A 15,130-nucleotide genomic window follows, 5' to 3' on the forward strand; every position below is an offset into this window, starting at 1 on the left:
AATGTCAAAACTTTATCACAGTTTCACTCTCGGTAAATAATTTTATGTATAGATTCTAGTTTCTACAGAGTCAAGTAAGCTCTTCATATTTTGTAAAAATGACTTTCACCTCCAAAATTCAAAATGGACCACATTTATATTGACAGTTTCAGCCCAATGCCCTTGTGGTACTACCATGGTTTTATGGAAACAATATTGGAAGAGTTGTTAAACCTCGCATTAATTTGTGCGTGCCAGATTTTCTGTTAACAAGCCATCAGCTTCAAGGATATGAACACTTTGAATAGCTAAGTATATCAGCAGTATAATTGATCACGGTTAATGTTCTTGCTGGTTAATGGTTCTGGCGGGAATAATTCGCATCTCCTAACCACAAAGTTTTGGTTCGTTTGTAATATTCATAATGTTAACCTGGATTGAATTTTCTTTTTGTGAGATCTTCATTTTTAAAAGATCAGAGTAGGAAAGGGACATGTGTACCAAGAGATAGTTCCGACGGAAGGTGCACAGCTTAAATGTGTAAAATCACCAGTAAAAGGGGATTGCAGAGATGCTAAAAGAACAAAAGGGAACAAAAAAGAACAAAAAGGGAGAAGAGCTATTTACCAAGGTCAAAAAACGGATGTTCTCTTTGCAAACAAGGCAAGGGTGAGAGGCATTTAGAAATGGCCTCCGATGTGTGGCTGGCAGTACGTTTCAGTCCGAGTCCCATTTAAGATCAACCTCAACCTTGATGTCTTGTCCACTGGCCAACAGGATTTTCTGGCGTCGTCAGGTGCACATGATGGCAGGGATCCGGCCCAGCACCATTACCAGCTCCTTCCCCCAGCTTATGTCCAACGTGGACGCAGCTTATGAAGTGGCCGAGAGGGGCACCGCCTACTTCTTCAAAGGTACTCGACAGACCCCCGAAGGGAAGACACGGCAGGGGGCAGGGCCCAGAATGCTGGGATATCTGGTGTGGTCAGCCTCTGTCCCGTGATCATGGAGCGTGTTCCAGTCACACCTTCTCAGGTTGGGTGGGAGATGCCACTCTGCCATTACAACAATGGCAAGAATGGCAATGACTGTCAGAGCCAGGACTTTACCCGAGACAGGCACCGTGCTAAGTGACAGCACCCCCGGGGGCTACAGACCTGGCTCCTGCCCCGCAGAGTGGCACATCCCACTGAGATCCTCCAGTGAACAGAAGCCAACACAGAACCCCGTGTGAGGACAGCACCCTTGCTATGTGCCCTGCGGGAGGCAGCTGGGCATGGAAGGACCCCTGTGGTTTTAGGAGGTGGGCATGCACGGTGTCACTCCCTGGCTCCAGCCCTTTCCTGTTTGCGTGACTCTGGCCAATTCTCTTCATGATTCGCTTCGCACAGCGATTATAGGAACACCGACCTTGGAGATGCGACAATGGCTAGCCAGTGGACGTTACCCAGTTAGGGACAACTGTCACTTTTAGCTCCTTTTTCTTGATGCCGAGGTTAGGTAAAGACGGAAGGCTGGTGCCAGCCTAAGAATCACAGCACTGGCATGTCCCACACCCGTCCTCTCCCATGCACGCGTACGAGACCTAAATGAGATTTTACACATGGAAAGTGTCTTGAAAAAATTAATGTGTTAAATGTAAGACACAATTGTATCAATGTTATTGCTTTCTTAAGGTATCACTTGAGATTTTTGCCTCAAGAGTAGTTTTAATTGAACAAAATCTTCTATATTGGGTAATAGCCACAGTGACTATCCCATAAACCACTCCCGTCGTGACCGTGCATAGAAATCCTCATGAATGAAATGCCTTACTGAGTGGCACAGAATTTTTGTAAACTTTTTTCATATATAAATTTTTTAAGGTTTATTTTTGTCTTTGTTTTTTGTTTTTTTGTTTTTGTTTTTGTTTTTTTTTTTTTTTTTGATAGAGCGCACAAGCAGAGAGGGGCGGGCAGAGAAAAGGAGAGAGAATCCCAAACATGCTCTGCACCATCAGCACAGAGCCCCATTTGGGGGTCAGACTCACCAACTGTGAGATCACGACCTGAGCCAAGCTCAAGAGTCTGACGCTCAGTCGACTGTGCTGTTCAGGTGCCCAGAGTTTTTGTAAACTTAATTTCTGTTTTCAGGCCCCCACTACTGGGTAACAAGAGGATTCCAGATGCAAGGTCCTCCTCGCACTATTTATGACTTTGGCTTCCCAAGGTATGTACAGCGAATAGATGCTGCCGTCTACCTCAAGGATGTGCAGAAGACCCTTTTCTTTGTCGGAGACGAATACTACAGGTATGGCTCTTCTCCTTTTGATTTTCCAGATGCATTCAATGAGAAGGGAAAATCCTTCAGCAAAAAGAATGCAAAGCAAGTTAGCAAAAGGCCGTGGGCTCCTCTTGGCCCCTGGGGTGCCATTTACTCATGGTGGACACTGTCTCAAAGATAAAAACTATCCAAATGAGTGAAACATTCATTCAGTAATCCCATTACATGTTCTCTAGCACATGAAACACACTCATGTTTCAATGCACTGGATCTCCAGTGGGTGCATCTTCCCCAAATACATGGCTACCCGCAGGGAGTACCTGGGGGTAGAACTGATTCCCTGGATGTGGGTACCAGTGTATCCCAGAATACTCTGTGATTTTGTGCGGAATGGATGTGGCCATGACTGTGGGGCTCTTCGAAGGAAAGTTCCGCTGAAAGGAAAAGCACTATTGCTAAGTTCTTTCATGCAACCCAGACCATGAAGGCTCTTCCTATCCGTAGTGGATCACATAGGATAGCCCTGTCCCACCTGCAGGGGTCTTTATAAGCAGACTGAGCAAGGCGCCATCTGTCGACCAATCCCTGCACATGGGGCCACACCTCTTCCCACCTGCTGGGTTCCTGTCCTTAACTGACTGGAGTTGAAGGCAGAGCACACTCTGCCTCTACTCCCCACTCTCAGTTCCGAATTGCCTGTTCATCCAAACTTCAGAAGAGGGAACTGAGAAAACCAGATTCTAAGCAGTTGACTGTGCTGAATACATCAGGTCCATGAAGGATCTGTTGGTAAGTGGGAGAGTACCCAACTTGGGCCCAAGGGTTTTCATCTTTATGTCACTTAACTATTTTTAGGTTTTTATTTTAACTCCCGTTGGTTAACGTACAGTGTGATATTAGTTTCGTGTGTAGACTATAGTGATTCCACACGTCACCGGGGCTCATTACAACAGGTGCCCTCCTTAACCCCCATCATCTATTTCCCCCATTCCCCACCTACCTCCCCTCTGTAACCATCATTGTGTTCTCTAGTTAAGAGTCTGTTTCTTGCTTTGTCTCTATTTATTTTTCCCCTTTGACCCTATGTTTCTCAAATTATACATACAAATGAAATCATATGGTATTTGTTTTTCTCTGACTTATTTCACTTCATTTCTCTAGCTCCACCCACGTTCTTGCAAATGTCAAGATTTCATTCTTTTTGATGGTTGAGTAATATGCCATTCTATATATACACCAGCTTCTTGATCCATTTATCAGTCACTGGACATAAGGGCTCTCTCCACAGTTTGGGTGTTGATGATAATGCTGCTAGAGACATGGCGGGGGTGGGACCTGTATCCCTTCGAATTAGTATTTTTGTATCCTTTGGATAAATATCTAGTAGTGCAATTGCTGGGGCGTAGGGTGCTCTATTTTTAACTTTTTGAGGAACATCCATACTGTTTTTGCAGGGTGGCGGCCCCAGTTTGCATTCCCACCAGCAGCGCAAAAGGGATCCCTTTTCTACACATCCTCACCAACATCCATTGTGTCCCAAGCTGTTAATTTTAGCCATTCTGACAGGTGTGAGGTGGTATCTCATTGTAGTTTTGACTTACATTTCCCTGATTATCAGTGATGTTGAGTATCTTTTCATGTGTCTGTTGGCCATCTGTGTATCTTTTTGGAAAAAATGCCTATTCAAGTCTTCTGCCCATTTTTAATTGGATATCTGTTTTGGGGGTATTGAGTTTTATAAGTTATTTATAGATTTTGGAGACTAACCTTTTATCAGATATGTCATTGGCAAATATCTTCTCCCATTCTGTATGTTACCTTTTAGTTTTGTGGATTGTTTCCTTCACTGTGCAGAAGGCTTTCATCTTGGTGAGGTCCCAATAGTTCGTTTTTGCTTTTGTTTCCTTTGCCTTTGGCAACATGTCTAGTAAGAAGTTGCCATGGCAGAGGTCAAAGAAATTACTACCTGTGTTCTCCTCTAGGATTTTGGTGGTTTCTTGTCTTACACTTAGGTATTTCATCCATTTTGAATTTATTTTTGTGTATGGTGTAAGAAAGTGGTCCAGATTAATTCTTCTGCACATTGCTGCCCAGTTTTCCCAGTACAGCTTGTCGAAGAGACTTTTTTCCATTAGATATTCTTTTCTGCTTTGTTAAAGACTAGTTGAGCATATAGTTGTGGGTTCATTTCTGTGTTTTCTATTCTGTTCTATTGATCTATGTGTCTGGTTTTGTGCCAGTACCATACTGTCTTGATGACTGTAGCTTTGTAATATAGCTTGAAGTCCGGAATTATGATGCCTCTAGTTTTGCTTTAACTTTTTTCGAGGTTGCTTTGGCTATGCAGGATCTTTGTGGTTCCATACAAATTTAGGATAGTTTGTTCTACTTCTGTAAAACATGCTCTTGGTATTTGGATAGGGATTGCATTAAATGGGTAGATTTCTTTGGGCAGTATAGACATTTTAACAATATTTGTTCTTCTAATCCATGATCATGGAATGTCTTTCCATTTCTTTGTGGCCTCTTCAGTTTCTTTCATCAATGTTCATAGTTTGCAGAGGACAGATATTTCACCTTTTTGGTAAATTTCTTCCTAGGTATCTTATTGTTTTGGATGCTGTTGTAAATGGGATTGATGCCTTAATTTCTTTTTCTGCAGCTTTATGATGACTGTATAGAAACGTAACAGATTACTGTTGATTTTATATCCAGCTACTTTTCTGAATTCATTTATCATTTCTAGCAGTTTTTTGGTGGAGTCTTTCAGATTTTCTTTTTTTTTTTTTTTTAATTTAAATTCAAGTTAGTTGGCATACAGTATAGTCTTAGCTTCAGGAGTAGAACCCAGTGATTCATCTCTTACATATGATACCCAGTGCTCATCCCCAAAAGTGCCCTCCTTAATGCCCATCATTCATCTAACCCATCCCCCCACCAACCTCCCTCCATCAACCCTCAGTTTGTTCTCTGTACTTAAGTGACTCTTATGGTCTGCCTCCCTCTCTCTTTTCATCTTATTTTTCCTTCCCTTCCCCTATGTTCCTCTGTTGCATTTAACAAATTCTGCATGTGAGTGAAATCATATGATATTTATCTTTCTCTGACTTACTTTACTTAGCATGATACACTCTAGTTGCATCCACATTGTTGCAAATGGCAAGATTTCATTATTTTTCACCTCTCAGTAGTATTCCATTGTATATATATACCACATCTTCTTTATTCATTCATCAGTCCATGGGCATTTGGGCTCTTTCCATAATTTGGCTATTGTGGAAAGTGCTGCTATAAACATTGGGGTGTGTGTGCCCCTTCGAATGAGCATTTTTGTATCTTTTGGATACATTTGTCTTTTGGATAAATTCCTCATAATGCAATTTCTGGGTCATAGGGTGGTTCTATTTTTACTTTTTTGAGGAAACCTCCCTACTGTTTTCCACAGTGACAGGACCAGTTTGCATTCCCACCAACAGTGCCAAAGGGTTTCCCTTTCTCTGAAACCTCACCAACATCTGTTGTTTCCAGAGTTGTTAACTTTAGCCATTCTGATAGGTGAGAGGTAGTATCTCATTGTGGTTTTGATTTGTATTTAACTGATGATGAATGATGTTGAGCATCTTTTCACGTGTCTGTTAGCCATCTGGATGTCTTCTTTGGAAAAGTGTCTATTCATGTTTTCTGCCCATTTGTTCCTTGGCTTATTTGTTTTTTGAGTGTTGAGTTTGGTAAGTTCTTTATAGATTTTGGATACTAACCCTTTATCCAATAAGTCATTTGCAAATATCTATTCCCATTCTGTTGATTGCCTTTTAGTTTAGTTGATTGTTTCCTTTGCAGTGCAGAAGCTTTTTATCTTGACGAGGTCCCAATAGTTCATTTTTGCTTTTGTTTCCCTTGCCTCTGGAAACATATCAAGTAAGAAGCTGCTGCAGCCAAGGTCAAAGGGGTTGCTGCCTGTGTTCCCCTCTAGGATTTTGATGGTTTCCTGTCTCACATTTAGGTCGGGTTTTCTGTATAGAGTCTCAGATAATCTGCAAATAGTGAAAGTTTGACTTCTTCCTTGCCTATCTGGATGCCTTTTATTTTTTTGTTGATAAATTGCTGTGGCTAAGACGTCCAGTACTATGTTAAATAACAGTGGTAAGAGTGGACATCCCTATCTTTTTTTTAATGTATTCATTTATTGTTTCTGAGAAAGAGAGTCACAGAGAGTGAGCACATAGAAGTGGGGAGGTGCCAAGACAGACAGGGAGACACAGAATCAGAAGCAGACTCCAGGCTCTGAGCTGTCAACACAGAGCCCGACATGAGACTCAAACTCACAAACCATGAGATCATGACCTGAGCTGAAATTGGATGCTTAACCAACTGAGTCACCCAGGCATCCCATCTATCTTCCTGACTGTAGAGGAAAAGCTCTTAGTTTTTCCCCACTGAGGATGACATTAGCTGTGGGTTTTTTATATATGTCCTTTATTATGCTGAGCTCTGTTCCTTCTATATCTACTTTGTGGAAGGTTTTTATCGTGAATGAATGTTGTACTTTTTCAAGTGCTTTTTCTGCATCTATGGAAATGGTCATATTGTTCTTATCCTTTCTTTTATTAATGTGATGTATCACATTGATTGATTTGTGAATATTGAACCACTCTTACAACTTGGAAATAAATCCCATCTGATCATGGTGAATGATTTTTTTTAATGTATTATTGGATTCAATTTCCTAGTATCTTGTTGAGAATGTTTACATCCATGTTCATCAGGGATATTGGGCAGTAGTTCTCTTTTTTAGTGGAGTCTTGTCTGGTTTTGGTGTCAGGGTAATGCTGGCCACATAGAATTAATTTGGAAGTTTTCCTTCCTCTTCTACTTTTTGGAATAATTTGAGAAGAATAGGTATTAACTGTTCTTTAAATGTTTGGTAGAATTGGCCTGTAAAGCCATCTGATCCTGGACTTTTATTTGTTGAGACTGTTTTGATTACTCATTCAATTTCTTCACTGCTTTTTGGTCTTTTCAAGTTTTCTATTTCTTCCTGTTTTAGTTTTGTATGTTTCTAGGAATTTATCCATTTCTTCCAGGTTGTCCAATTTGTTGGCATATAGTTTTTCATAATATTCTAAAATTGTAATTGTTTGTATTTCTGTGGTGTTGGTTGTTAGTTTTCCTCTGTCATTTGTGATTTTATTTATTTATTCTTTCTCTCTCTCTCTCTCAGTAAGTGTGGCTAGGAGGTTTATCAAATTTCATTAATATTTTCAAAGAACCAGCTCCTGGTTTCATTGATCTGTTCTATTGTCATTTGTTTGTTTGTTTGTTTCTATCTGATTTATTTCTCCTCTAATTTTTATTATTTGCTTCCTTCTACTGGTTTTAGGTTTTGTTTATTGTTCTCTTTCTAGCTCCTTTAGGTGTAAGGTTAGGTTGTGTATTTGAGATTTTTCTTGCTTCTTGAGATGGGCCTGTAAACTTCCCTTTCACTTTTGCTGTATCCCAAAGGTTTTGGACCATTGTGTTTTCATTTTTATTTGTTTCCATGTATTTTTTTATTTCTTCTTTTGATTTCCTGGTTGACTTACTCATTGCTTAACAGTATGTTATTTAACCTCCATATATTTGTGGTGTTTGCAAATTTTTTTCTTGTGATTGACTTCTAGCTTCATAGCAGTGTTGTCAGAAAGGTGCATGGTATGACTTAAATCTTCTTGTATTTGTTGAAGTCTGTTTTGTGACTTAATATGTGATCTATTCTGGAGAATGCTCCATGTACACTCAAAAAGAATCTGTATTCTGCTGTTTCAGGATGGAATGTTCTGAATATATCTGTTAAGTCCATCTGGTCCAGTGTGTCATTCAAGGCCATTGTTTCCTTCTTGGTTTTCTGTTTAGATGATCTGTCCATTGGTGTAAGTGGGGTGTTGAAGTCCCCTACTATTGTGGTATTGTTATCAATGAGTTTCTTTATGTTTGTTACTGTTTTATATACGTGGGTTCTCCTATGTTGGGTGCATAAATATTTACAATTATTAGATCTTTTTGTTGGATAGACCCCTTAATAATGATATAATGCCCTTCTTCAACTCTTGTTCCAGTCTTTGTTTTAAAGTCTAATTTGTCTGATGTAAGTATTATGACCCTGACTTTCTTTTGGATCCATTAGCATGATCCATGATTCTCCATCTCCTCACTTTCAGTCTGCAGGTGCCTTTATGACTAAATGAGTTTGTTGTAGGCAGAAGGGTCTTGTTTTTTTTCTCCATTCTGACACCCAATGCCTTTTGATTGGAGCATTTAGTCCATTTACATTCAAGGTAATTATTGGTAAATATGACTTTATTGTCATTTTATTACTTGTTTTGTGCTTGTTTCTGGAGCTTTTCTCTGGTGTTTTCTTGTCTTTGTCACTTCCATGTGTTGCTGATTTTCTTTAACAATATATTTCAGTTTCATTCTCTGTCTTCTTATGTGCGTATTAGTGACTTTTGATCTATGGTTACTATTAGGTATGTATATAACATCCTCTGCAAATAGCATTTCTGTACTAGGTTGATGGTCACTTGAGTTTGAACCCATTCTTCACTCGTCTCCTCCCCATGGTTTAGATGTATGTTTTTGTATTTTCTACCCTTTCTTTGTGAGTTCCTTGGCTGATTTTTTAACAGAAATATTTTTAGTGCTTTTGTGTTTTCTGCCTTTATACTGTCACTTTTGGTGTCTCCTTTCCACCCAAAGTGTCCCCTTTAATATTTCTTACAGGGCAGGTGAAGTGGTCGTGAGCTCCTTTAGTTTTTGTTTGTCTGAGAAACTCTTCAACTCTCCTTCTATTCTGAATCATAGCTGTGCTGGCATATCACCTACTCTTAATAACCATTTCTAGGCATAAAGGAAATTTTTAAATACGTTTTTGGCTTCTTCCATCTGACTGATAGCTTCTCCAAATTGGAGCCAAGAAAGTAATATAACTGGAGAACAGATCTGTTTTGTGAGAAGGGAATTTTATTTTAGAAATGAGTGCCAAACAAATGTAGACCTGCTGACTCCAGGCCACTGAGAGCCCCGGGATCACTGCTCAGAGCATCATGCGTTGTCCTGACCCGTCACTTCCAGTCCAGTGATTAAACCAAGAAGCCAGAGATCTTTCTTTCGGAACTTCCTTTCTGAAATCCTGATCGTAATTCATTTATTAAGTCTCTGGTATCTTCTGAGCAGATTCCCCCAGGTCCTCATTTAAAATAAAGTGGCTGTAATCACAGTGCTGACCTACTGGAAGATAGATATTGAGAAACCCAACTCCCATTGCAGATTTTCCAAGAATGAGATTGGAAATGCATGTAGAAGCCTGTGTGTGGGAGTGTGAGGGCATTTGTGTTAATTCAGTTAATTTCTCAAAGATTGCTCACAGCCCGAATCTCACTTGGGAGATTGTCCACTCTTCCATTATTTCAATTCTCCATTCATTGCCTAGTCTTTGAACTAATCTACCATCTACCGGCAAAGCATGCACCTCCAGCCAGGCGGAACTGAGGTTTAACAGCTAACACAAGAGGCTTGCTGAGAGGTTTTTAATTCTCTGAGAATGTAAGGTTGGGGAGGAAGGGTGTCTCTGATTATAATGATGCCTGATTCCCCCCTGAGGAAAGCACAGTGCACCTTTCCAACTAGGCTTCTGTGAGTGTCTATTAAGGAAAAGTCTTAGTAATCTGGATAAAGCAGATTCGTTAAAAAGTTGGTCTAGGGGTTTAACTCAAATGTCAAAGACCCATTTTGGTATTATGGGAAGGAAACCCAGCAGGCACTTTTAAAATTAACTTTCCAAGGCTGGGGCACCTGGGTGGCTCAGTCGGTTAAGCGTCTGACTCGTGATTTCAGCTCAGGTCATGATCTCGCGGTTCCTGAGATCAAGATGCACAGTGGGCTGTGCGCTGACAGTGAGGAGCCTGGTTGGGATTCTCTCTCTCCCTCTCTCTTTGCCCCTCCCCTGCATGCAGTCTCTCCTCTCTCACAAAATAAATAGTTAAAAAATAATAATACAAGAAAATTACCCTTCCGAGTTTATTTAGAGTATCAAGTGAACAGTGCATGGAGACACCTAGACCGAGCCTGGCACATAGTAGCTGTTCAAATAGAATAACTTTTCAGTAACTGTAGGAACTTACGTGGTGCCTAACAACTGCTTAAAAACTTGTGATGATTAACAAATGATTGTTGAAACCTCAGCAGTTCTCTGAGCAGCACTCCAATCAGAGAGCTGGTCACAGGGAAGTTCCTTTCACCAATGAGAGTCTTCTGTGTCACATGCTCCAACACACCTGGTTTCTGCACCAAAGAACAAGACAAACAACCTGGACTTACAGCTCAGAAGTCGAGCAAAGGCTGTCGTTAGCTACTCCATTAACAAACTCTCCCACCCTGAACTCCGCACCCCTGGTTTAGCAGAGCCTCAGATGTATGACATCTTATAGTCATGTGAAGCCATGCGTTGGTTAGAAATTATGTTCAGCTGCGAGTGAGAGACACCTAGAAATAACTGTAGCTGAAACACGTAAAGGTCTGTTTTTCTCATGTACATAATGTGTCAGGAGTTTAAGAGACTTAGAATGAATCCATGGTCACCAGGGACCCAAGTTCCTTCTAACATTTTGCTCTGCTATTAACATGTAGACGCCACTCTTGTGGTTGCCCCAAGACTCAAGGAAGCCTCGGTCACTACGTCTTGTTCCAAACAGGAAAGGCAGGAGGGGCAGCTGGGTGGCTCAGTTGGTTAAGCCTCCAAATCTTGACTTTGGTTCAGGTCATGATATCATGGTTTGTGGGTTTGAGCCCCACATCAATGTGGAGCCTGCTTGGGATTCTCTCTCCCTCTCTCTGCTTCTCTCTCTCTCTCTCAAAATAAGTAAATAAACAAACTTAAAAAAAATAAACAGGAAAGGGGAGAAAGACCAAAGGAGACAAATGTTCTATCAGTAAAGCACATGACCATACTCAAAAACACAGAAGGCCGCAGCCTCAAGTTACAGACCAAGAATTTGTTTGATGTGTTACGACTTATTTTCTTTAGTCATTCATCAGGTTCTTCTTCGGTCGTCATGCTGGTTCAGTCTGTGACATAAATGATGTGCCAAGGGAAGAGAAGTCTCTGGATAGGCTTAATGTCAGGGAGATTCTCCATGACGTCCGAGGGCTGGGACCCGTTTCAGTGACTGATGTGCCATGAGACAACTATGGAAGAACATCCCCCACTGAGGATTGACGGTTAGCCTGGGGCCAGGTTGGTTTAGGCTCTAAGAGTGAGAGCCCACATGTCACTGTAGTAGTAATCCACAGGGAGCAGCTGCAGAGAACTACAAGTTGAAATCCAAAAGGGAGCTCTATCATGCTGACACCACCGCATACCCCACCCTGTGCTCACAACACCACAAGCTACATGATGTGTTGCTTAAACGTAACAACAAAGGCTTCCTCCCCATACATCCATTTGCTTTCACTCCTTCCTTTCCTCTTCCTGGCGGGCCCCAATGGTCCAGCCACTTTTTCTTCCTTTACGTTATTTCCGTCACCTTTGGCTAATTTCTCCCTGTAAATGTTCTCTTTTGCTTACCAACAGCAGAGGAGTGGCTACACCAGGGAGTTCCTGGGGACTGGGGGTGCCCTCAGATCCGTCATTCTTTGAGGTAGTCAAAGAATTTTGTGTACAGTAACCTGCACATCTGCAGGCCCCACCCCTTTCCATCCCTAGGGCACTCTTCTATGCAGACAGACTGGAGGCGTGATTGATGCAAAGTAGGACACATTCTCCCCTTCATGATGCCCCAAGTATACTGAAGTCACCATAGAGAAATAAGTGATAAAAACCAGAAAGATGGGTAGAGTTCACAATCTTGCTTTTTAATCTTAAATTTGTTAAACGGCATTACCCAGCTACCGCTTCCAGTCTACACATGTTGGGTACGTTTCTGCACCAGGCTCTGTACTAGGACCCTGACACTCAAGAGAGAGCTCAGAGTTTGTGGACTGAGAGTGCAGGCAGGACTAAGAGAGTGTTCATCTCAGCAGTCCTTGGGCAACAGGGATGGCCTTTCTGTTTTGGTTTCATCATCGTCCAAAGGGAGGCAGAAATAGTATCTGCTTCACAGGGCTGTGGGTGTGAGTGAGAAGGATGTGAAATGACTGTCCCATAATAAATCCTGAGCTCCTATGGGGCGCCGCCCGGGCCCTCAGCAAGGCACACAGTTGAGAGTACACGTATGGACAAAGATTTAAGAGCAATCCAAGTGTCACAGGTGCCCCCGTAGAAGACTGGATGGGGATCACTGGGGCAAAACAAATAGGAAATGGCCAGCTCTAGTTAAGGTGTCGAAGAAGGAACTCTTAGAGGAAGTTTAGGTGTCGAAGAAGGAACATCTTGAGAAGAAAGTAGGAGTTTCCCAGGAGGGAGGCGGGGTGGGGGGGGCGTGGCTTCCAGACAAAGCAGAGGCACTGATAAGGCAAAACAGCCTGTGCGCCTGGGGACAACTGCAGGCAGCTCCAAGGGTCATAATGCAGCTAGAACGAGAGACGGGGCCCAAGGAGAAGGAGGTGTAGGTGACAGGGGGCCTGCACCTTTCCAGAGAGACGAGTGTGAAGTTATAAAAAAAGAAGGATATCTTTAAGTGTCCTGAGTAAGGGAGTCACCCGGTAAGATTTATGTGGTAAAAATCTCAGTCTGGCAGCAGTGTGACTGGAGCAGAGCGGACAAGATGGCAGGTTGGCTGAACCAGGCAGGCCAGGATGTGCTGGGAAACGTCTTCAAAGAGCTCAAAGAAAAAAACTCTCGACCAAGAATCCTGCATTTGGCTAAACTATCTCAAAAATGGAGACCAAATACGACATTCCCAGATAAACAAAACTGAGAGAATGTGTTGCTAGCATATCTGCCTTACGAGAAATACTAGAGCAAGTTCTTCAGGCTGAAGGCAAGTCACGCTGGACAGTACTTTGAATCCACATTAAAACAACAAAGAGCACCAGTAAACGTAATTATGTAATTATGATGGAATAAAGGTATATTTCCTCCCTTTCCTTCTCTTAACTGATTTTATATTTTTTAACGTTTATTTATTTTTGAGAGAGAGAGGGAGAGATAGAGAGTGAGCAGGGGAGGGGCAGAGAGAGAGGGAGACAGAGAATCTGAAGCGGGCTCCAGGCTCTGAGCTGTCAGCACAGAGCCCAACGTGGGGCTCGAACTCATGAACCGTCAGCCAAAGATCATGACTGGAGCCAAAGTCAGACTCTTAACCAACTGAGCCACCACCCAGGCACCCCCAATTTTAAAATTAACTGTTTAAAACTGCATGTATATATGTTTATTATTTATATGTTTATATGTATATTATTTATATGTATAAAATCGTTGGGCCTATAATATTCAGAAACATGATATATTTGTCAACAAGAGCATCAAAGAAGTGGGTGTAAGGAAAATTGTATTAAGCTGGGGAAATGATATCAAATGATATCAAATCTGTAATGCAGATTCACAAGAACAACAAAAGAAAGAAGAAATGATAAAAAAAGGTTAATATATCAAAAACTGTAAACATATACTTTCTCTCCTCTCAGCTTCTCAAGAAGACATTAAATTATCTAAAATAGCAATTAGAACAATGTATTTTGGGGGTTCATAACATATACAGATGTAATAAGTATAACAATACCACCACCAAAAGGAAGACCAAAGAATGGATTTTATGGGAATAATGTTTCTGAATCTCAGTGAAATTAAGTTAGTATAAATCCAACGGTTTGTGGTAAAGTAAGGTATATATGATATGGTCTACAGCAACCACTAAGGAAATAACTTTTTTAAATGTACTGAAAAAGTCATGGAAGAAATTAAAATGGTACACTGGAAAATCTTCACTAATGCAAAAGAAAGCATTAAGGAGGAAAAAGGGAACCAAAAAGACATGAGACATGTACAAAGCAAAGTGGTGGAGTCAGATCCAATTACATCAATAATATTAAATGTAAATGGATTAAACAGTGTAATCAAATGACAGAGATTATTAGACTGGATGGAAAAAAAAAAGAACAAGACCCAGCTCTATGCTGAAGGAGACACACCTTCATATTCAAAGATACAAATAGACTAAAAGTAAAAGGACGGGGAAAATATCTATCATACAAACAGCAATCATAACAAAGCCAAAATGACTATGCTAATATCAGGCAAAACAGACTTTAAAATAAAAAGCATTACTAGGGATTCAGAGGGACATTTTTTAGTGATCAACCAAGGGTTGTTGATCAAAACAAGGGTTGATCAAAAGGGTCAATCAACCAAGAAGATAAAACAACCCAACAACAGACCCCCAAAATTCAGGAACCCCCCCAAAAAAAGACTTGACAAAAATGAAGGGAGGAAACAACTGAATAATTATAATTGAAGGCTTCATTACTTCACTTCAGTAATGAACGGAGCAAACACACAACAAGATCTATAAGGCACAGAAACTGTGAACAGCGCCACAAACCAATGAGCCCTAACAGTGATCTAAAAACTAAATCACGTTCTTTTCAAGTGCTTATTGCCCAGGATAGGTGACATGTTAGGACGCCACACACGTCTCAACTGAATCATACCAAAGATCTTTTCTGATCATAATGAAACTAAGCTAGAAATCAATATCAGAAGGAAAACTGGATAATTTACAAATATGTGAAAATGAACAACTGGTGTGTCAAAGAGGAAATCACAAGAGAAGTTAGAAAATACTTAAAAGAAGAATGAAAACAAAAACATCGCATTTGAAAACGTATGGATTCAGTGACAGCAGTACCCAAAGGGAAATTCACAGCTCTAAATGCCCTTTAAAAAAAGACCTCAGGTCCATAACCTGAACTTCCA

At 40.9% G+C, this 15,130-nt stretch overlaps 1 protein-coding gene across 1 annotated transcript in view; it reads left to right on the forward strand.

Moving 5' to 3' along the window:
- The window catches only part of MMP20 (matrix metallopeptidase 20), a 51,228-nt gene that overhangs the window by 28,045 nt on the left and 8,053 nt on the right, over nt 1-15,130 (forward strand). The window contains exons 7-8 of the mRNA XM_060607770.3: nt 757-893; nt 2,112-2,268. Coding sequence (XP_060463753.1) covers nt 757-893; nt 2,112-2,268 — 294 coding nt within the window. The remainder of the gene's footprint in view (nt 1-756; nt 894-2,111; nt 2,269-15,130) is intronic.

This window comes from Panthera onca, chromosome D1 (genome assembly GCF_046562875.1).
Source record: "Panthera onca isolate mPanOnc1 chromosome D1, mPanOnc1 haplotype 2, whole genome shotgun sequence".
Taxonomy (NCBI): domain Eukaryota; kingdom Metazoa; phylum Chordata; class Mammalia; order Carnivora; family Felidae; genus Panthera; species Panthera onca.